Source organism: Rattus rattus, chromosome 3, assembly GCF_011064425.1.
Source record: "Rattus rattus isolate New Zealand chromosome 3, Rrattus_CSIRO_v1, whole genome shotgun sequence".
Taxonomy (NCBI): Eukaryota; Metazoa; Chordata; class Mammalia; order Rodentia; family Muridae; genus Rattus; species Rattus rattus.
This window is the reverse complement of record NC_046156.1, coordinates 64,759,017-64,780,090: the sequence shown is the minus strand read 5'-3', so window position 1 is coordinate 64,780,090 and position 21,074 is coordinate 64,759,017. Positions and strand designations below refer to the sequence as shown.

General features: G+C 49.0%; 2 protein-coding genes across 4 annotated transcripts in view; one reads left to right on the top strand and one right to left on the bottom strand.

Moving 5' to 3' along the window:
• Positions 1-10,905, top strand: part of Gon4l (gon-4 like) — a 28,494-nt gene extending 17,589 nt beyond the window's left edge. Inside the window, exons 11-19 of one of the 2 annotated variants that reach the window (XM_032898042.1) lie at positions 263-460; positions 1,936-2,079; positions 3,663-3,806; positions 3,887-4,006; positions 6,259-6,369; positions 8,212-8,422; positions 8,843-9,461; positions 9,544-9,646; positions 10,036-10,905. In XM_032898042.1, the coding sequence (XP_032753933.1) occupies positions 263-460; positions 1,936-2,079; positions 3,663-3,806; positions 3,887-4,006; positions 6,259-6,369; positions 8,212-8,422; positions 8,843-9,461; positions 9,544-9,646; positions 10,036-10,185 (1,800 nt within the window). In that variant the 3' untranslated portion in view covers positions 10,186-10,905. Of the gene's footprint in view, positions 1-262; positions 461-1,935; positions 2,080-3,662; positions 3,807-3,886; positions 4,007-6,258; positions 6,370-8,211; positions 8,585-8,842; positions 9,462-9,543; positions 9,647-10,035 lie in introns of those variants that run through there. The other variant, XM_032898041.1, reaches the window with a different exon arrangement.
• Positions 10,418-14,504, bottom strand: Msto1 (misato mitochondrial distribution and morphology regulator 1). 2 transcript variants are annotated; one of them, XM_032898044.1, is made up of 14 exons: positions 14,357-14,502; positions 14,136-14,271; positions 13,606-13,675; positions 13,428-13,503; positions 13,085-13,139; positions 12,877-12,964; positions 12,612-12,729; positions 12,362-12,496; positions 12,113-12,265; positions 11,683-11,814; positions 11,426-11,610; positions 11,116-11,220; positions 10,930-11,039; positions 10,418-10,693 (listed from the first exon to the last, which is right to left on the bottom strand). In XM_032898044.1, the coding sequence occupies exons 1-14, from the start codon at positions 14,438-14,440 to the stop codon at positions 10,479-10,481; spliced, it is 1,662 nt and encodes a 553-aa protein (XP_032753935.1). In that variant the 5' UTR covers positions 14,441-14,502; the 3' UTR covers positions 10,418-10,478. The 2 variants fall into 2 exon arrangements, with proteins under 2 accessions (XP_032753935.1, XP_032753934.1); XM_032898043.1 differs by having other exon boundaries at positions 12,877-13,139; positions 14,357-14,504.
• Positions 14,505-21,074: the final 6,570 nt, after the last annotated feature.

Here is a 21,074-nt window from a genome sequence, read left to right as displayed (position 1 = left end):
CATATACACATGGCCTCTCACCTGCTTAATGCAGGTGAAAAGCAGCCCCTGGTTTTTAAAGGTTTAAAGGCTGTCCAGTTGCCCCTTGGAGAAAAGGAGTTCTGCCTTGCTGCTTGTTGTGTGTGCTTTGTTACTTCATGGGTCAGAGCGGTGCCTCTGAGGGGAGCTCTGAGAGCCCTGTGAGCATCGCTGCCTTCTGTGCCTTGCTAGTTAGGAGTGCAGGCCCGGAGAAAGGTTGCTTACTGCTGAGTGTTCCTTGTAGGTGCGAGAAGCCCTCCAGCATATCCCTGGCAAATATGAAGATTTCCTTCAGATCATCTATGAATTTGAGTCAAATGCCCAAATGCACAGCGCTGTGGATCTCTTCAAAAGCTTGCAAACTCTTCTCCACGACTGGCCTCAGCTCTTGAAGGACTTTGCTGCTTTCCTGCTGCCTGAGCAGGCCTTGTCCTGTGGACTCGTAAGTCCACTTTGTCGAGCAGAGACTACAGCAGACTCCGGGGCAGAGGCAGAGGGGCTTGAATGCAGTGCTCAAGACAGTTCCAGTCTTCCCATTTGTTTACTGGGTTTTATCTGTAGTTACCAGTGGAGATCTTGATAAGTCACACTCTGCCCTCACTCCTCACTCGTGAAAAGTACATTTTTAATTTTTTCTTTTTTAAATACATGGAGTTTCTGGGTAGCCTCTGTTGGCCTGGAAGTCATTGCTTAGATCCGGCTACACAGAAATTAAACTACAGATGCTCAGTAGACTACAGTTACACAGAAACCCCTCCAGGGCTGGGATTAAAGGCATAAGCCGTCATGCCCCATCTCCTTTATACTAAGCATTTGTTGAGTGTCAGGCAAATCTTGATGCTAAGCATAGCAGTTAAAAATATTAATTTCTCTGCCATCAAAAGAGCATCTAGTCTCAAGAAAGTCTGTAACATAAAGATTATTAACGTTGTCAAGTATGCAGTACATTATCTTTATGATGAGAATTCTTTATTGAAAACTAAAGCAACATTCTAGAGAATTGTTAAGTAAAGTGAGTGAGGAGATGGTGTGTGTGTGTGTGTGTGTGTGTGTCTGTCTGTCTGTCTGTCTGTCTGTCTGTCTGTGTGCCTGTGTGCCTGTGTGTGTGCACGTGCTTATAATTTTAGCATTCAGGAAGCTGAGCTAGAATCATTGCTGCTGGTGCATGGCCAGCCTAGGATGCTGGATTCTGTGAATCTGGTCTCCAAAAGGAAAGGGTTGGAGAGTGAGAGTTGAAATGGGAGGAATCACGTGATGTGCATGCTGCCTCCTAAGTATTGTCCCTATGCTTGGTTGGCAGAGAAAGAGGAGACAGACAAGGAGGGAGGGGAAGGGGGCGGTGGTGGCAGGGGGCGGGGGGATGAGAATGAATGAATATGTTGTAGTTGTCCTAGACTAGTCTTCTCATCCTGACAGGTAGAAACAGAAACCGGAATGAAGGAGTAACCTTACCATTTTGACAGATTGGTGCTCATTTGATGGCAGGTTAACTATAAAGTTAATGCCTGTCTTCCTTCTGGCATCACTATGAGGATTAAATGAACATATATACAAAAATAATTTGTACACTCTGACATTCCACTTGAGTTTGAATATCTTATAATGCATAAAATAACAAAGAACTTGAGATTTATTTTATCTCTTTGATTTGTTTTTTATTTGAGACAATTCTCCTGTGTACCCATGTTGACCTTGACCTTGGGGTCCTTCTGTCTCCGCCTGTCCCCGACTGGGCAGAGGAGATTCATGTCTATTGTCTTTCATTCACGCCTCCATTTCTGGGGTTGGGTGGGGTCTTACACAGACTCCCTGTCATGGCAGTGCCTCTGGCCCAGTGCTCTTAGCTCCTCTCAGAGTCTTCATGTGTGGCTCTAGCTATGCGGTGACTCCTTTCTTGTCTTCCTTCCACTCTGACAGTTCGAGGAGCAACAGGCTTTTGAGAAGAGTCGCAAGTTCCTTCGGCAGCTGGAGATATGTTTTGCAGAGAACCCATCGCACCACCAGAAGATCATCAAGGTTCTTCAGGGCTGTGCAGACTGCCTTCCTCAGGACATCACTGAGGTGCCCCCTGTCAGCCTGTTCTTCCCCATTAGATTTACGTATTTAATGTGTGTGCGTGTTTTATGTGCACGATTGTTTGTGCATCACACGCATGCCTGGTGCCTGCAGAAGTTAGAACTGGAGTTACAGTTGTGGACTCCCATGTGGTACTGGGAACCTAACCTGGGCCCTCAGGTGCTCTTGACTCCGGAGCCATCCAGCACCCACATCTGACTCCTCACTGTTACTTCTCTCTCCGCCTTTGGGGTCTATATCATTTCCCTCTGACAGTACAGAAAGCAAGAGTGTTTTCGACTTAGCACTGGGAAGCCAGAGCCTGGCTGGCCCTCACAAGCTCAGAGGACCATCAGTGCTCTGACAGGGAGGTTGAAGAAAGTAGGTGCTGAAGGGCTTGTCCTCCTCTTCTTGCTTATGCATGGGGTCAGTCAGGCAAGAATGGCAAGTATGTCATTGGGAACTGACTCCTAGAAGTTGTCCTTTAACTACACAGGTGTGCTGTGGCATGTATACCCCAGACACTTAGGTGGTTTAGGATGGGTTCCCAGGTCCACTTCGTCACAGGGCTCAGGTCCCTTGTAGGACTCGGGAAGTTGACTGCGCTTATCCCACACTGCAGGGTGGGTATTGGGCTGTGAGAAGCTGCCTCGGGACATCAGGACACCGATCCAGGGGTGGGAAACACAGTCTTGAGTGCAGGACACAGCCAGAGCTGCCTTGGGTGTGGGTGTGGGGTCCTTGGGCCTGCAAGGAGGCGGGGGGAGGGGGTGTCGGTTCTCAGGCTTTGTCATCCTGTTGCTGCTAGGTTGCCGTGGAAGAGCTGAGAACAGAGTATGCCCCCACTCCCAACCCCCCGCCCCCGAGCTGGATATAGCCCAGGGCCATGGGGGAAAAGAAGGGGGGATGCTCCAGCTGGTCTCACTTGGAGAGTCTTTGACTGGATCGAGGTGGCAGGCTTGTGCTTGGTGGTGTCTGCCACTGGGTGTGCTGGGAGGCCTTCTAAGGGAGATTAGGGGTGGCTCTCTAGGGGAAGGGCTTCTCTACAGCTCCCATGAAAAGAGGCAGTCCATGGTTTCAAGTCATTTATTGTCATGGTGGAAAGTGGATGAATAAAACCGTACCCCCTTCTCAGAGTGGGCCTAAGATTAAATACCTTTTGCAGGGAGGAGTGTTTGGGAAGGGAAATTCATTGGCTAAGCCTCCAGGCCTTTGGGTATCATTATAATAGAGATCTGTCTTGAGCCTTTGTGACCTATGGTCATGTCCTGCCTGTGAAGGGGCTTGGGGTGTTTCCCTTATGTGACTGGTGATCACAGATATGTGGAGGGCTGCAGGATAGTGACCAGCCTGATTTCCTGGGAGTCAGGTGAAACTCCTGCCATCCCTTTCAGGGTCTCTGGTGGTCAAACCTCCTCAACTGGGAACCCTGGTGTCTTTCACTGCCTCACACATACACCAAACTAATTCATTAGTTTTTTAAAAAAAGCTAGGCTTTGTATAGAAGGCAGAATGTGGGCTTCATTGTGGTTTGGTGCAGTCTAGGGAGGTTCTGCAGATGTCTTCTTAGGCTTCTCAACTCTCCTCAGCTCAAGACACAGATGTGGCAGCTTCTCAGAGGCCATGACCACCTACAGGATGAGTTCTCCATCTTTTTTGATCATCTGCGACCAGCAGCTAACAGGATGGGTGACTTTGAAGAGATCAATTGGACTGAAGAGAAAGAGTATGAGGTATAGCTTGTCAAGGGGAGGGCTGCCTGGGGGAGGGGTTGGGTCCCAGAGTCTATTCACTGCTACCACTTCTTGTTTAGTTTGATGGCTTTGAAGAAGTGATACTCCCTGAGGTGGAAGAGGAAGAAGAGCCTGCCAAGGTGTCCACAGCCTCCAAGAGTAAGAGGCGGAAAGAGATTGGGGTCCAGCACCAAGATAAGGTGTGCATGCTTTGTGCATATCACTGGTATGTATAGGACAGTTCGAAGTCTTAAGGTTGGAGATGCTATGGGGCACAAACCACAGGTAAGGCCTGTGGAGAATCCAACCACAGCCAGGCATGATGGTACCTGCTGATAACTCCAACACCCAGAGGCCAGGGCGGGGTATTGCTGCAGCTTCAAAGGTAGGTTAGGCTACGAGGTGAAGCCCAAGAAAGAAAGGGAACCAAGCAAAGCAAGAAAAACCCCCAGGTATTTCATGCTTTCCTCCTCATTCAGAGCCGCCACGTTTCTTACCTTTGTGTTACTTCAACATTTGCCCATGGAAAGAAATAATGACAATTTATTAATGACAAACGTAGCAGTTGTATTACTGTGTGGCAGCATCATAGATTACAAATTAGTTCATGAAATTTCATAGTAGTACTGCAGAGGGTTCATTCATATAACTGAAGTGCATAGAGAAGGTAATGCCCGAGTGACCTCTTCACCTGTAGTGTTGGGACACGGATGTATGACTTATTTCTTGCTGGAGAGTGTGCTCATACTTAGTAGGAGACAGAGCCTTGGGCTGCGATGGACTAGCGGGTAAAGGTGCTCGCGCCCAAGCTTGATGACGAGAGGTTGATCATCAGGTCTGTACGGTCGGACTCTTCTCTCTGACCTCCATGCATGTGCTACAGTGTGAATGTAGGCACACATGGTAGATGAATACATATATTAACCTTAGAGAACAATGTGCATCTGAAGAAAAATGTCTGTGTGAATGCGGGTGTCCTCAGAGACCAGAAGGGTGGTTTATGTGCCTCTTGCTTTGGAGACTCCTAACCCTAAATTGTTCTCGCTCCGGAGACATCTCTTCACCACCACCACCCCAAATTCATTTATTTCTAAAGATTTATTGTCGTTGTTGTTGGTTATAAGTAGAGCCTCTCTATATAGTCCTGGCCCTGGAACTTACTATAGAGACCATCTTGGCTTCAAACTCAGAGATCAGCTGCCTGTCTTCCTGGTGCTGTGATTAGAGGTGTGGGCCACTCTGCATAGACTTCGCTTGTCTGTTTCATGGATTTTGTGTGTATGGGGCGTGCATGTACCATGGAACACCTCTGGTGGTAGAGGACAGCTTGTGGCGTTGATTTCTTCTTCTATCATTTAGGTGCCAGGGACTGAACTCAGGCCCTCAACCTCACAATAGGCTTCTTTATCCACTGAGCTATCTCACTGGTCCACGATCTTGTCTGTCTGTCTGGTGTCTGTCTGTCTTGTGTTTTTTTTCAGTGGGGGGGGATGTTGTTTTGTTTTTGAAACGGTCTGTCTGTGTAGCCCTGGCTCAGAACTCAGAAATCTGCCTGCTGTGCCTTCCAAGTGTGGGGGGTCAAAGGCAAATCCTTCCATGCCCAATCATGAGGTAATCTTTTTTTTTTTGGAGCTGGGGACCGAACCCAGGGCCTTGCGCTTCCTAGGCAAGCGCTCTACCACTGAGCTAAATCCCCAACCCCACACCCTTTACATTTTGTGAATTATTATCATATTGGTATTTTCAGTTTCAACTGATACACAATGCTCCTAAATTAGAGACTGCCCCACCAAAGGAAGATTACCCCATGAGGTAATCTTTAAATCCATGGATTTTCTTTTTGTTTGCTTTTACATTTTATATGCTTGTGTGTTTGTCTGCATGTATGTCTGTGTGCCCCATGTGTGCCTGGTGCCCACAGACATCAGAAGAGGACATCAGAACCTCTGTTGTGAGCCACCATGTGGGTACTGGCAATCAAACCTGGTTGAGCTATTTCTCTAGCTAGCTTCTTAAAACCTTATTTCTTTACTGTTTTTCTGCCAAACTTCTTATAAAATAAATGACTTTGAGAACTTTTAGCCTCTTTGGAGTTTCTTCTGCATCTGGTTAATAATGGTTCTCGGGTTTGGGCTTTATTAAGTAGAGTCACTGTACAGAGCCATTTTTCAAGAGTTTAGAGAACACACAGGGTGACCAAGTCTGTGACCTGGGCCGAACTCAGGGCCTTGCGCTTGCTAGGCAAGCGCTCTACCACTGAGCTAAATCCCCAACCCCCTCTTTCAGGGATTCTTAAGGGACTGTAGTCGGATTTGGGTCAATGACCCCTCTGTGATGAGAATATCAGAAAAGAGCAGTGGGAGGGCCATCTGCATAAACTCAGGCCTCTCACCTCAGCTGCTTTTCTCAGTTAGAAATACTAGGTGGCTAATCAAGCTGCGGTTTGTTGTAGGAGTCGGAATGGCCTGAAGCAGCCAAGGATGGTTCCTGTCCCTGCCATGAGGGAGGCCCGGAATCTAAGCTGAAGAAGAGCAAAAGGAGAAATTGTCACTGCAGCAGCAAGGTGAAGAAAGTGCTTGATGTGCTGGGACCGCCCGGCCTCAATGCACAGATGCTGCTGGGGCTTGTGCTGGTTTTGTTGGGGGGGGGGCACTCAGATCCTGCCTTTGCCTCTGATCGCTTGGATGGAAGGTGTGTAACCAGCACTCCTGATTAGAGGCTTTGTTGCCACTATAGGTTTGTGTCTTTGAATTCATAAGGTGATGCCATGTCTGATTGTATGCAGTACACACATGTGCAAATAAGCAAAATAAATGGACCCTGGTGCCTGGCCTATAAGCACCCCATGAGGTGTTGGAAGCAGGAAGATCAGAAGTTCTAGGTTATCCTCAGCTACATAGTGAGTGTGAGGACAGCATGGGATATTAATACCCTGTCTCAAAGCTAAAAGGAGATGGGTGGATTTTGCTTTTGTTGGCATATTTTGTGTTTTGTTGTTGTTTGGTCTTGAGACAGTGGCTTGTTATATAAGCCAGCTTGACCTCAAACTCACCATCCTTCTGTCTGTATGTTTCAAGTATTAGGACTGCGGACATACATCACCACACTCAATTTCATGTGGTGCTAAGATCACACAACAGCTCCTTACGGTAGGCCAGCACTCTTCTGGTTGGGCTACATCTTCAGCTTTAGATTGCTTTCCTTTTTTTCCTGAGATGATGTTGGTTGCTTTTAAAGTTTTGAGGTAAGAGCTCGAGACGGGGCTCAGTGGTTAAGACTGTTCTTCCAGAGGTCCTGAGCTCAATTCCCAGCAACCACATGGTGGCTCACAACCATCTACAAGGGATCCAATGCCCTCTTCTGGTGTGTCTGAAGACAGTGAGTGTATTCACATAGATAAAATAAATATATAATAAATCTTAAAAAAAATTATTTTTGAGATAAGGCCTCATTTAGCCCTGGCTAGCCTCAAATTGACTGTGTTCACCATGTAGTGAACCTTGAACTCTTGCCTCCACTACTTAGGTCCTGGGATTACTGTTGGCTTTTCGTTTTTTGGTTTGTTTTCTGAGCTGTGTTTTTCTGTATATCCTTGGCTGTCCTGGAATTAACTCTGTAGACCAGGCTAGTGTCTAACTCGGAGATCCACCTGCTTCTGTCTCTCAAGCGCTGGAAGTAAAGACGTGCACCACCACTTTCTATCTGGATTTTCCTTTTTAAAGAGTCTAATTTGAATATGGTGGTTCACACCTGTAATCGTGGCACTTGGGAGGCGGAGACAAGAGGCTGAACCTGTATAGCAAGGAGCATAAAGATTCTGTCTCAAAATAGTAGTGGTTGGAGAGCTGGCTCAGCAGTTAAGGACACTGGCTGGCCTTTGAGGGGCCCTTTGCTTCTTTTCTCTGCACCAACATGGCAGCTCACAACTGTTTGTTAACCTCGCTTCCAAGGGCTGCATTGCCATCTTGTGGCCTCTGCTGGCACTGTAGGCACATGGCGCAGACATTCGTGCTGGCAAATAGTCATGACACGCCCAAAATAAAAACCGTTCTAAAACTAGTGTTTCTGGAAATGGGGAGTAGAACTGCAGTTGACATATTTCCTTACAGACTTGCTGATGTCTGGGGACCTCCTCTATAAAGTTTGTGCTTCTGTGCGATATCATAGGTAGGCCCTGCAATTGTCTCTTTAGGTTTCCTTTTCTTTCCATCAAATAAACCCGTGAGCAAAACGGAGTAAAGATACCTTTGGTTCCCCACAGTGAGTTGGTTGGTGTCACAGATACAGTCCTCATTAGAACCAGAGCACTCCTACTATTTAAAAGCTGGCTCACTTGCTGGGTACCAGCACAGGCCTGAGACATAGGAAGGTCAGGATATTTTAACCTAGAGAGTCACTCTTGCAGGTCTGTGACAGTAAATCCTACAAGAGCAAGGAGCCCCTCGAGTTGGTGGGCAGTGGCCCCCTCCAAGAGGCCAGTACTGTGCCCGGCACTAAGGAGGCGGGACAAGGCAAGGACATGTCAGAAGAGGAGACCATGGAGGGGCAGGAGAACGTGGAGGTGAGCCAGAATAAGACTGGCAGGACCACCAGAAAGGGAGAGGCACCCATTCCAGGTGAGTGACTGATGGCCTCGCTGCCACTCCTCTTTCTTCCTTTGTGCTTTTTCCCACTCTGCAGCGAGCTGTGTCAGCTGCTAAAGCACTTTCCAATGATGGGCATGACATGTTCTCATAGACGAACTACGGCAATCCCTTTCCCCACTCCCTTGTCTCACACAGTTAGGACTAGGAGTTCGGTCCAGCATGGTCTACGGAGTGTATTCCAGAAGAGCCAGAGCCATGTAGTGAGACCCTGTCTCAAAAATAACCAGGAAAGACTCCTGAAGTCTCCCCTAGGCTTGTGTCCTCCTACCATGGCCTCCTGTGCTCTGCGTGCCTCCTTCCTATCCGGCAGCCTTTCCACGGGAACTGTGTTGTAGCTCCCCAGGGCTGTGATTCCCATGCATACTCTGATCCCACATTCCTTCCAAGCAGGGTCAACAGGAGGGACTGCTTTGCTGTGCTCTGCAGAAGTGACTCCCATGGAGCTGTCCTTGGAGGGCCCCACATGCTGCTCACCAGAGACTCCTCGGTGTCCTCCTCAGACTGGAGCTGTAGTCTGTTCTGTCAGGAGAAACCAGGCTGGGCCTGAAGTCGTCTCCTGCCTTGGTACATCCTCTATCCCTCCTGAAGAGGGGGAGGACCAAAAGGCTGTGGCTAACTCAGAGACTATTGCACCCCTCCCAGAAACATCAGAAACTGAGAGACTGCCGGGAACTGTGGAGCTCCCTGCTCCCCTCCCCAGTCCTGTTTCCTTAAGGACCAGAGACACTGGGAGAAGACACATATATGGGAAAGCAGGCACTCAGAGTTGGCTACTCGACAATAGAGCTGAGGCAAAGGCAGCCCATATGGTGGCCCCTATCCGTGGAACTTCATCAGGAGCTGGTGCCTCAGAGGCTGCTCCCACAGCTTCCAGAGAGGGCCTAGCTGAGGACAGTGAAACACAAGGCAAGGGCCCGGAAGCGGTGCTGCCAAAAGCCTCGGAAGCTACCGTCTGTGCGAACAATAGCAAGGTCAGCTCCACGGGGGAGAAGGTGGTACTTTGGACAAGGTAGGTAAAGATGGGCTATAATTACAAATTTAATACAGATCCAAAAAGCTTCTTGGAGCTAATTATGCTACCTGGATTACAGGGAAGCCGACCGGGTGATTCTCACCATGTGCCAGGAGCAGGGAGCGCAGCCTCACACCTTCAGTGTTATTTCTCAGCAGCTGGGAAATAAGACCCCTGTTGAGGTAAGGTGGAAGGGGCAGATGATGAGGGGACCAAGGCGAGAGGACGGGACCAGCTGGGCTTACAGTCATGAGCACTCCCAAGGCAACAACTGGTTATGATAAAGGGTTGTCTGAAGAAAGGCTTGACCTGTCAGGTGGGGGGTTTCTTTGGAGAGGATTTTCACTGTGTGGATAACCTAGAACAATGTAAATCAGGTTGGCTTTGAACTCAGAGATCCATCTGGCTCTGACTCAGCCTCCTGATTGCTGGAATTCAAGGTTCATATTACTCTGTGTGTGATTCTCTTTTCTATTCAGAAGACACAACTCTTAGTCTTACTCTGGTGCATGGGTGCCCGGTTCACTCTAGAAGCCTAGAAGAACGAGTACTACCCTCTCTCCTTTCCCAGGTTTCCCACCGTTTCCGAGAGCTCATGCAGCTCTTCCACACAGCCTGTGAGGCCAGCTCTGAGGATGAGGATGATGCCACCAGCACCAGCAATGCAGACCAGCTCTCCGACCATGGAGATCTGCTGTCTGAAGAGGAGCTGGATGAGTGACTCTGCCAGAATCCACCCGACAGCCGTCAGCACTGGAGACGGATGGCACTTCACTCGTGGAGACCATAAGGAAGCGAGCATGCAGGTGGCCTACAGTTCATCTCAGGGTCCCTGGTGAAGACCCTACAAACCCAGCCTGTACATAGTACTGAGGAAATGGGGCTTGCCTTGGTCTGGTAGCCTGTTTTTAAATGTATAGATGTATAAATGTCATGTATCAGGTCCCGACATACTGGGTTCCTGCACCCGGCAGCTTTTATTATAAATTCTCTCCCCACCCCCTCCCCCGGACGTCAGTTGGAAAGGCCGCCGCCCTCCTGGTAGCACTGGGCCAGGCTGTGTAGCTCCTGCAGCAGCTCTTCCATGTCATCCTGCTCCACCCCGGCGTCCATGAAGCTAGCCCAGCGCCGCAGGTCAAGTCTGGCGAGCTCGTCAGCCAAGTCTCTCAGCGTCCGCTGCAAGGATGAAGTTGAACGCAAGGCCCCAAACACGGGGATGCTCTGCACTGCTGCAGGGGGAAAGAAAAGGGATGCCGAGTGGGCTGGAGTCTGCTCTGGGACTTTTAGACCTGACTCTGAAGCACAGCAGTGACGTGTGCTGTCCCTTAGTGTGCTCCCCAGAGGAGCTTGTAGTCAAGTAGAGGAACACTCAACTGTGAACTTTTTTTTCTTTGCACTTTTCATCCAGGAAGAGAAAGTAAAACTCTCCTATGTGGCTCAAGTGTTAGTTCCCTTCATGTCCTACCTGCGCCCTTGGGGGTCCCGTCCATGGCCAACCCTTTCTGACTGAAGCTTGAGAAGAAGTGTGGGTACGGAGGAGCCATTTTGCAGGGCGTCAGCAGCAGATATGACGAACTGCAGACAGAGAGGTGATCAGAGAGCAGGGAGGCCAGGGTACAGAGGTCTGCGGAAAGGGCGGGTACACACTGACCTCAAGACCCTAGGGTGCTGCTGCTCTAAGTACTGGGCCAAGACTTCTTCTCCAGAGGCACACGCATGGAGAGTGGAGGGCAAAGGTGTCCCTGGGTTGAGCTTACTGCAAGAACAAAAGCACATTTACCCTGTGGCTGCACAAATGTAAGTCTTGGACCATCGAGAATGGTCTAGAACTTTTATCTAAAGTGAGGCACTGATGGTGGCAGAAAAGGGGTTGTTAGAAAGTGTGCCATTAGAACACCTAGAAATTAGAGAGACAGACATGCACAGCTCTCATAGGGTCCCCTAAGAGCACAAGTCTTTACCTGGTGTGGCTAGCTCTGTCTATGCCCCTGAGCACCACAGACTGGGCAAAGCACCGATGTCCGGCAGAATCACCGCATGCAGACAGGGAGGTCCACGGGGTGGCTTCTCCAAGTTGCATGAGAATGTCAGGAAGTGACTGGCCTCGGACCAGTGGGAAGGGGATGATGGCTTCTGCTGTCACCACCTAAACACCAGGAGGGAGCAGGTTACAAAGTGCTTTCTCAGCTTCGGCCCAGCCCCTCACAGAGCTGCTTACCTTCTTCCCAGAGAAACTTAGCACATCAGCCAAGTGAGCCATGCTGACTGTGGAGGAGCGGAGGCGATAGGGAACGGTAACCGTGTCCAGGGCTGTAGCCAGGATAGCGCTACAGTGGAAGGGCAGAGTGGCCTGTCAAGTGGGACAGGAGGGGAACACTGCGACTTCTGGGTATGGACAAACATGTGGAGGCAGAACATGAAGGACAGACAACCAAGGAGTGAAAAAAGACTGTCCTTAGACAAGACAAACATGACGTGCCAGGAAGTCATGTTGCAGCTGGGTGTGTTGAAACTAGGCACTCACTTTGGTGTTACAAATGCCTCAAGCTTGTCCAATCCCTGACAACACACACACACAGGGCCGAGGGTGAGAGGACGAATGGAGTCACAGGAGATAGAGGATGGGACAAGGTGAGCTTGAGCCTTACATCATAATGTAGGTAAGGGAAGTTGACAGGTGGCTTGGGTCGCAGGCCCAGGTTCCCTCCAAGGGACAAGGGACAGATGAAAGAGCTGTACCCAGCAAGGTGCACCAGACCAAATGCTGTGTTTAAGAGACGATAGATATTTTTCTGGGGCTCCTGGTAACAGAAATGAGAGTGGCTTGCGTCAGGCAACTCGCACAGTAGGATCCTCTTTTCTCATCAACTCTGCTTTTTCTTCCTGCTTCCACTCACCCCAAGACTGTAGGGACCAGGCAGCAGACCCCAGGTTAGTACTCCGCGCCCTGAATACTCGTCTTGTAGTAATTCTGCAGTCTTAGCACCTACTCCAGAGAAGCCATCATGCAGGTCACACAGGATCTGGAAGCCCTGGAGATAGATGAAGGCAAAAAACAAAACAAAACAAAAAACAAATCAAACAAACCCCAGCTGTAGGCGAGGAGACTCTACCCCAACACCCATCACCCTTGCCAGCCACACTTACCTGCAAGTAGTCACATTCTTCCACATAGAAGTGCAGCCTGTCCTCCAGCTCTTCCAAGTACCTGGGTTCCTTCAGGACACTCTCCCCTTGGCCAAAAGCCTCCAGCCGGCCGGTCTCACTGCCAAAAACCACCACGATAAGAGACACAGTCCTGCACTCAACTCCTCAGTCTGCTGTTTTGGAGGGCAGGTGACACGGACCCCAGCCTTATCCAGTGTGTTGGGGGAACCTAAGCTTTGCCTCACAGCCTCTGCAGTCCCCATACCCGTCATGGTTGTACTTCTGAATCACACAGATGCTCCGTGGATGGAGATGGACTCGGAGGAAGTCTGACCAGACTTTGATGCTGTTCTCTGTGGGGAGAAGTGGTTTCGGGTTTGTAGCAGGATGACCAGTGGGAAGAAACAGCCGATGAGTTGCGCCATCCCCAAGTTCCTTCTCTGTCCAGTGTCCAGCATCAAGGGATGTCTCACCTTTGCCATTCTGGATCAGTTTTGCCCTCAAGGCACCATCACTACTCAGCACTCCCTGGAGGGTGAGAAGAGAGGCTGCTGGTTGTTTTCCCCTGCCCTGGGCTTATCTTTACGTGTGTATATGTGCGTGTATATACTCCTGTGTGAGTTTCTGTGCACCATGTGCATGAAGGTGTTAGATCCCCAGGAAGCAGGCTGGAGATTGTTGTGAGCTGCCTGAGGCGGACATTGGGAACTCAGTCAGTGTTCTGAGGCCTTTACAATGACTAGACTCCCTCTTCCCTGCAGCAGGAGAGCCTATGTGCTTGAGCAGGTCTAAAGGCTTGGGACAGAGCCCATGCACCTCTGCACTCAGAAGGTCCTGGAGGTTCGGGTTCTTTGAGTTGGCCTCTTCTCTGTGTGTGGTGAGCTTCCCCTGCCTGAAAAGGAGAAGAGAGTAAGCACAGAAAAGTGTCCCTCTGCAGGGCTCTGCAACCATCTATGTACACACAGTGGACCATGCTCAGAAGAAAGCTACTCACCACGCTATTGCAGCCTCTAGCTGTCGGTCCCTGTAGAGGCTGCCTTCTTCCTTTAGGGTATTCAGACTGCCTGCACAGAAATGAAAGGCAAGATCAAAATGGGTGTCATGTCATCAAGACTGACCTGTGAGGGGATGTGTTGTAGCAGTTCTCTTGACCAAGATGTAGCTCTGAATGGTCTACAGCTATGTAGACAGATTGGTTTTGAATTAAGAGCTTCTGCCTGCCTTTGCTGTGACTAAGGGCGTGCCCAGCTTCACATGGCACTTGGCATCCGTGGATATACATTAGATGGGACAGGGACAGGGAATCTGGACTCCATCCTTCTGTCAATAGCTGTGGTCCATTCGCAGGCCTGAATGCAGCAGCTTAACATTGTACTACCCACTCCAGGGCGGGACCCTGAAGCAAACAACCTGCCCTTTTGGCATCCCCTGGGGCGTGTCCCCAATGTGGGTTTTTAAGTGAACTGATGCTAGGGCCCTCACACGCCACACGGGAAAACTTGGCTGAGCCTGCCATCGCCTCACCTTTCAGGTCCATGAGGATGAGTCGAGGCGTATAGGTTTCTTGGCCATGCAGTGTCCGGCCACTCCGATACAAGACGTCCGGGCACAGCTCGCCTGGCAACTCTTCGCCCTCGGTCGTGCGTCCCAACGCAGCATCCTGCAGGGTTTACAGGACTGAGCGGAGGGGGAAGGAGGGGCAGGGCCGGTACCTTCAGCAGGGAGGCTGCCACTAGGGGTCTGACCTGCTGGTTCCACCAGTGCGCCCCGACGAAACCCGCGAAATGTCCCAACTGCAGCGTGAGCACCTCGCGGGCCCCGCCCGCCATGCCGCCGCAGCTCTTGGGCACTCCACGGCCGCCGCGGGCCCCTTGGCCGGAGGGGGCGGCTCCCGTGCCCTATTGGTTCGCGAGCACGTGCTTTCCCGTTGGCATCCCGATTCGTTAGTCTCCTGGGCGCTGCTTACGCCCCGCCTCTTCCTCCTCTAGGGCCGGAAGCTGCCACGATCCGCTGTCGTCACGCCGTTCCATCTGCGCTTCCGACTGTGGCTGGTCTGTCCAAGGTCGTGGAAGGTTCTCTCACCTGCTTCTGTCTCTCTTCGCGCAGATTCCTCTATTCCTGTTGGCAATAACTCCCAGGAGAAAAAACATCGACCAGGAACTGGGCTGTCTTCTGGATCTCCCACTTGCTTTCTTTTCCCATCTCTAAAGTCCCAGCCCACCTGTCATCTATCTGCTTCCGTTACGTTATGGGAAAGATTGTATTCCCTTTCTCGCATGTTCATATAGTTCGATTGTACTTAAGTGCGGTTTTCGTTTGTTTATTGTTTGGTTCGTTATTTGGGTTTTTTGTTGTTGTTTTTTGGGGTTTTGTTGTTGTTGTTTTTGAGATGGGGTGTCATTATGTAGCCCTTCGCTGTCCTGCAATGGCTGTGTAAAGCAGGCTGGCTTCAAACTCAAATCCGGCCTCCAGTTCCTGAGTGCTGGAATTAAAGGCTGTGCCACTAATAAGGTTGGGAACATTCTTTTATGTACTTATAAACTTTTGGGTACCAGTTTGTAGAATGTTTGCAAGTTGCATGTGATGGCAGAAACCATCCTGTAATCCCTGTCGTAGAATGTGGAGAGACCATCCTCAGCTCCGTAGCAAGTTGAAGGCTCACTTTGGCTGCAAGAGACCATGTCTAAATTACAAAACAAATTACTATTTCAAATGTCTTGCTCATGTTTCTTTCGGACGGTCAAGTATTCACTCATGGGGGAAAAAAAAAAAAAAAGCCAAAAACCATCCAGGCAAAATGCTCAGTGGGTTAGGAGGAGCTTGCTGCCAAGTCTGCAGACCAGAGTTTGAACCTGAGGAACCACAGGGCAGTAGAGAACCACATCCCTAGCTGTGTTCATTATTCTGAACATAGCACATTGCTAGTAAAATATTTAGAAAGTGCTTCCTATAGAACTGTTTTTATGGGTGACTGTGCCTTTTATTTTTATTTTGGGGGTGATCAGTTTTTAAACATTTGTGTGTGGGGCGTGTACATGCCACAGCATGATTGTAAGTCAGAAAACAAGCTGAGGGATTTGATTCTGACTACGCTGTGGGTCCTCAGACTCAGGCTCTGGTCTGCAGGCTTGGCAGCAAGTTCCTCTCAGCCATTGTGCCCTCTGCCTGCACCCATTTGATTTTACTCATATTTCCCTTTTCACTTGGTCGTGTGACACTTCCTCTTCTAGGAACATATACTCCATTTATGTACGTGTAAAAATAACCATCTTTCCTTTCTAACTCAGGAAAACAAACTTTGTGCCTGAGTGGTGGTTGTCTATTTCATTTCGGCTCTGAGAATATTTCCAACCAGGGTCTCAAAAAGTGGGATTCTGCAAGAAGTTACTGTTGTGGTCCATTTTTAATGTAAGACAAGCTTAAAACGCGCCTGTCACAGACAAGCAGCAGGCACGGCCCCCTCTTTCCCTAGCCTGTCATCTGGGAACTAACTTGCTATGTGACTCAGCTCATGGTCTGAGAAGGAGTGCAGTCTTGGATTAGGCTTTGCCCCTAATCAATGATGTGGGGGATCTGTGAGGAAGTCAAGTCCCAGCATTTGGGAGAAGAGGGCAGGGATTTATTCAAATGAAGGACTCTAATCGTTTATCTCAGGGCCAGTATTGAGACAAGTATCTCGGGTTGACCTGAAACTCTAGGTATTGTCTATGTAGGTTGGTCTCCAAGTCAGATACCTGTCTGGCTTTCATTCGAGGACTTAGAAACCAACATTGATTTGATGGGGCTGGAGAGGTGGCTCAGTGGTTAAGCATCCTTGCTGCTCTGGCAGAGGACCCAGGATTGTTCCAGGCTGTCACACGGATCCATAAACCCAGGGCTGGGGCATTCAGTGCCCTCCGCTGACATCCGTGGTTACTCCATGCATGGAGTACATAATCATACAGAGAAAATACGTGTAATTAAAAAACAAAACAACTTAAGGGCTGGTGAGACGGGCCAGTGGCTAAGAACATATTAGCTCTTCAAAGGACTGAACTTCGAATCCCACACCAAACCAGGCAGCTCCCAGTTCTTGTATCTTTTTCTCACTCCAGGAAAACTGACACGAAAGGTCTCCTGCAGGAACATATTTAACACATATATGACACAGTAACAATCACATAGGATTTAAAAAGGAAATTTTTAAAATTAAAAGAAAAACATCTTGCTAGCCATTTTTTTTTTAAACTTTTCTCTGTGCTGTGCATTTTGGCGGAATTGTGCATTAAAAGCCATTTTTACTAGTCTCTTGAATTTCTTTTATCCAACCTGGGGAACCAACCAGTTTACTGAGCCTACTTATAGAATGACTGAGGAATTGCTAGCATAGCAAAGTCTTTACCTAGTCTTGAGTCCTCCTGTGTCTCCTCCAAACCCCCAGCCTTCCTGGAGATTATGTACTCTAACATCACTCAGAGCCAGAGGCCAAACACAATTAGGGGAGAATTACATACACGTAGCTGGGAGGAGCTCCTGGACCCTCAGATGAGGATCCGAGGACTCCACTACTGCCGGGGCATATCAATCCACTGAAGTCCGACAATCTCCTGGCATGATGATCGCTTGCGAGCCAGCACAGGTGATTTTATGACACTGAACAATAACAAGTTTTCCAGCTGTCTGTCTGGCGGCTCGTGGTGGCCTGAAATTCCAGCTTCAGGACAGCCAATGCTCCTGGCCATCGCAGCTACCTGTACTCACATGCACACACATAAGAGAAATAACGTTCTAGATCCTTGAATTCACAGTGACACCGTACAAGCAATGGGGAGGGTTGGTGTTATTGATGACATGAAAGGTCAGCTAATAACGGAGGCATACTACGATTAGAGCTAGGATGATGGCTAACACGATGTAAGTGCTTGCACTGAGGATAGCAGAGGACTCCTGAAGCCTCAAGCCGAGCCCAGTGACATACTTCCCACAGGACCACACCTAATTCTTTTATAAAAGTTCCAACAGATGGGGACCAACTATTCAAATGTTTGGGGCTATTGGGGGACATGCCATTCAAATCAGGACACCAATTGACTGTTGGTGTGCAGTAGCTTATCATAAGTGTCCTAGAAATGGGGATATATGGACTGGCTTTGATCTCCGGGACATATGGGTACTGTGGCATTCATGAACCCACAGACACAATCAATAACGGAATACATTTTAAAACCATTTAATTATGAATATCAGGATTGTGGGAGGGTCTAGGTTTTAACCTAGATAAATTATGATATTTGGTAAAATAAATTAAGAATTGGAATTAAAAACCAGGCATAATTTTTATGTCTGTACTTTTAGCACTTGGGAGGTAGAGGGAGGAGGATTAAAATTTAAGGCTAAGAAATACTCAAGTTAATAAAGATGAAAAAAATTTAAGGCTAGCCTGGGCTACATGAGACCCTATCTCAATAAATCAAAACCAGGGCCTGCTACTCCCTGCTGGCTATGGTATGGTAACACAGGGGCTAGTGTGTGGGCCCAGTGGAGATCCTGGTAGACTAACTCAGCTGTCATTCAGGACCAGGCTTTGAGTTGGCTCACCCCAACATCCACTTCATCTATGAGCTGCTGGAGTAAATAACCATGGGATATTTGAGAGGAGTCAGATCCTGTATTGGTGTAGCCAGTGCCTGAGGGCTCAAACCAGACCAACAACTACTGCAATCTGCATATAAAGCTGGGTAAGAGAAAACAAAATGCTGTGTGACACACTGCAGCTTCCAATGCCACTACAACAGAGTGTGTGATGGAGAGGCAGGAGAGACAGAGGCGCTAAGCCGGAAAGATTTGACAGCTGTGAGAGAGGGTGTGGTTGATAGAAGGGCAAGGCTTTACCCAATAGGGTGGGCAGAATGATGACCTCAGCCCCCAACAAACTGTCCAGCCAAATGGCTGCCTTCTCTGAACAGCAGTATATTCGGGATGAAGAAAGTCCAGTAAATGGACCTTCATGGTCCATGCTTCTCCTGGAGGCCATGCTGGTCAGTGGCCTGTGCCTTGGCAGTGAGCCATGTTGATGTCTGTGGGTTGTTCTGCCAACCAGAGACATGGTGGAGGTCCTCAGCACATGCTGACGGGAGATTAAAGTGGACATTTTTGGTTTGTGCTGTTGCCAAGAAACTATGTGGAAACCCGGGATCCATTCCCTCCCCGCTGACGGTAAAGGGCAAGGAGTTTGCTCTTGGAGTACTGATGACTGCAGACACACATTTGGGAAAGAGGAACATAGAAGGCTTCTGTGACAACAGCCCCCCTCATCACCAGAAAAGTAACAGCCTAAGAAAGGAAGCCATCAGAGGAGAACTAAGAAAAAAAGGTGTAGAGGTGTAGTTCTCCACCGTTACCAGCTCTGGGTGGCGGAAGTGCAGGTGGAGGAAGACTCAGCCTCTCTTGGGCCTGGACACCAGGCGTTTGACCAGCTCCAGCGAGTATATGAACAACACAAAAATGCCCCCCCCCTTTTTTTTGCCTGGTATGAGGTCGGGGGGGAACATGGAGGACTGGAAGATGGGAGCCATCAGGATACGTGATGTGAGATTCCCAAATAATCAATACATGAAAATACCAGCTGGGTGATGGTGGCGCACACCTTTAATCACGGCACAGAGGAAGGTGGATCTCTGTGAGTTTTGAGGCCAGCCTGGTCTACAGAGTGAGCTCCAGGACAGCCGGGGCTATACAGAGAAAACCTGTCTCAAAGAACAAAGAAACAAGCAAAAAACAACAAAATATGTTAGAAAACAAAATGAAACTGCTTTCCTGTCAGGCACGTGTGGGAGGCTGCAAGATGCCTGGAGTTATTATATAAAAGAAGTCAACTAGTTCCAGGGCTCTTGCGTCCTCCCTCAAAAAGTCTAGGAAGAGGGCTGGAGAGAGAGAGCTCAGCAGTTCAGAGCACTAGCTGCTCTCCAGAGGTCCTGAGTTCAATTCTCAGCGACCACATGGTGGCTCACAACCATCTGTAATAGGATCTGACGCCCTCTTCTGGTGTGTCTGAAGACAGCTAGTGTACCGATATACATTAAACAAACAAACAAACCAATCAACCTTTAAAAAATCTGGGAAGCTCTAAGTCCTCGAATGGGAGGGCGGTCCCGCTGGCACAGCAGCCAGAACTGTCCCTCTTCCACAGTGCTGCTTGGCCCTGAACCTCCAGGGCACAGTTGGTGTGGTTCCATGACTAAGATCTAGAGAGGACGGCAAAGAGCCAGCAACAGGCACAGCCACTATTGGGGAGGCCAATAGTGTGGCACAGCAGACCCTCCAAGCCCCAGAGTGCGGCGGAGTGGGAAAGGAGCAGTAGGCAAGATGACATCTCTGGGGCAGAAAGATCTAGACAGGGATGCTGGACAGAGGGCAGCTACCAACAAGCAGCGTCAGAACAAAGGAGGCAGTGTTAATAAATCACCTTACTCATTAACAAAACACGCAGTGGCCAAAAGCAGAGCGGAGGAAATGGGCGTTGGTTGTCCCAACTGTGTCCACTGAAACCTAAGCAGCTGGCCCACCTGTGAGGATCAGCTTGACGAGATCACAGGAAGTGGGGAGACCCAAACTAAGCCTGGGCAGAGTAGGCCCATTTAAAAACCACAGGCGAAAGCTTCTGATTTTCGTCTGCTTGTCCTCGCTCTCACGGACAAATTCTGCTGCTGTGGGTACCAGACTCCTGGCCTTTCCATCAGGAGATGCCATTGTTGGACTAGCCAGACCACAGCCTGAAGACTCTAATAAAACCCATATATATGTAATTTTATTCTTGGGACAGGGTTTCTCTTGTGTAGCCCTGGCTGTCCTGGGACAAGTGGCCTGAAATGAGAGATTGAGTGGCCTCTGCCTACTGAGTACACCACCACGCCTAGTTTTATAAATAAATGTATTTATAATATATTAAATAAATCCCACATGTGGTTTCTTCAGATACCCCTGATTAATCCAACTGACATTAAAGAGCTTGCCATGACCCCGTGTGGTCAGGTAAACACCAGGCAGCATGGTTTGTAAAGTGTTAGTACTGGCAGAGTAGGTTAGGAACCTTGCAAACCCACTGGCCAGCTAGCTAGGTGCACCTGCAATATCGAGGGCTAACAGAATCTGCTTCAAGAACACAGTAGAGTGGGGTTGGGATTTAGCTCAGGGGTAGAGGGCTTGCCTAGGAAGGGCAAGGCCCTGGGTTCGGTCCCCAGCTCCGAAGGGGGAAAAAAAAAAAAAAAAAAAAAACACAGTAGAGTGAAGTGGAAATTTAAGGGTTCTTTGGAAACACTGTCCCCATGAGGGAAGGAGAAAACAAACAGCACAAACACCTGTTCTTTCACAGTCACTCAAAGAACTTTCTCTTTTTTAGTTTTAGGAAAGAATGAAGTGGAAACTTAAGGGTTCTTCAGAAAGTCGTTTGGTGTTTTGCTGGCCCAAATACGTGAAGGAACGTTT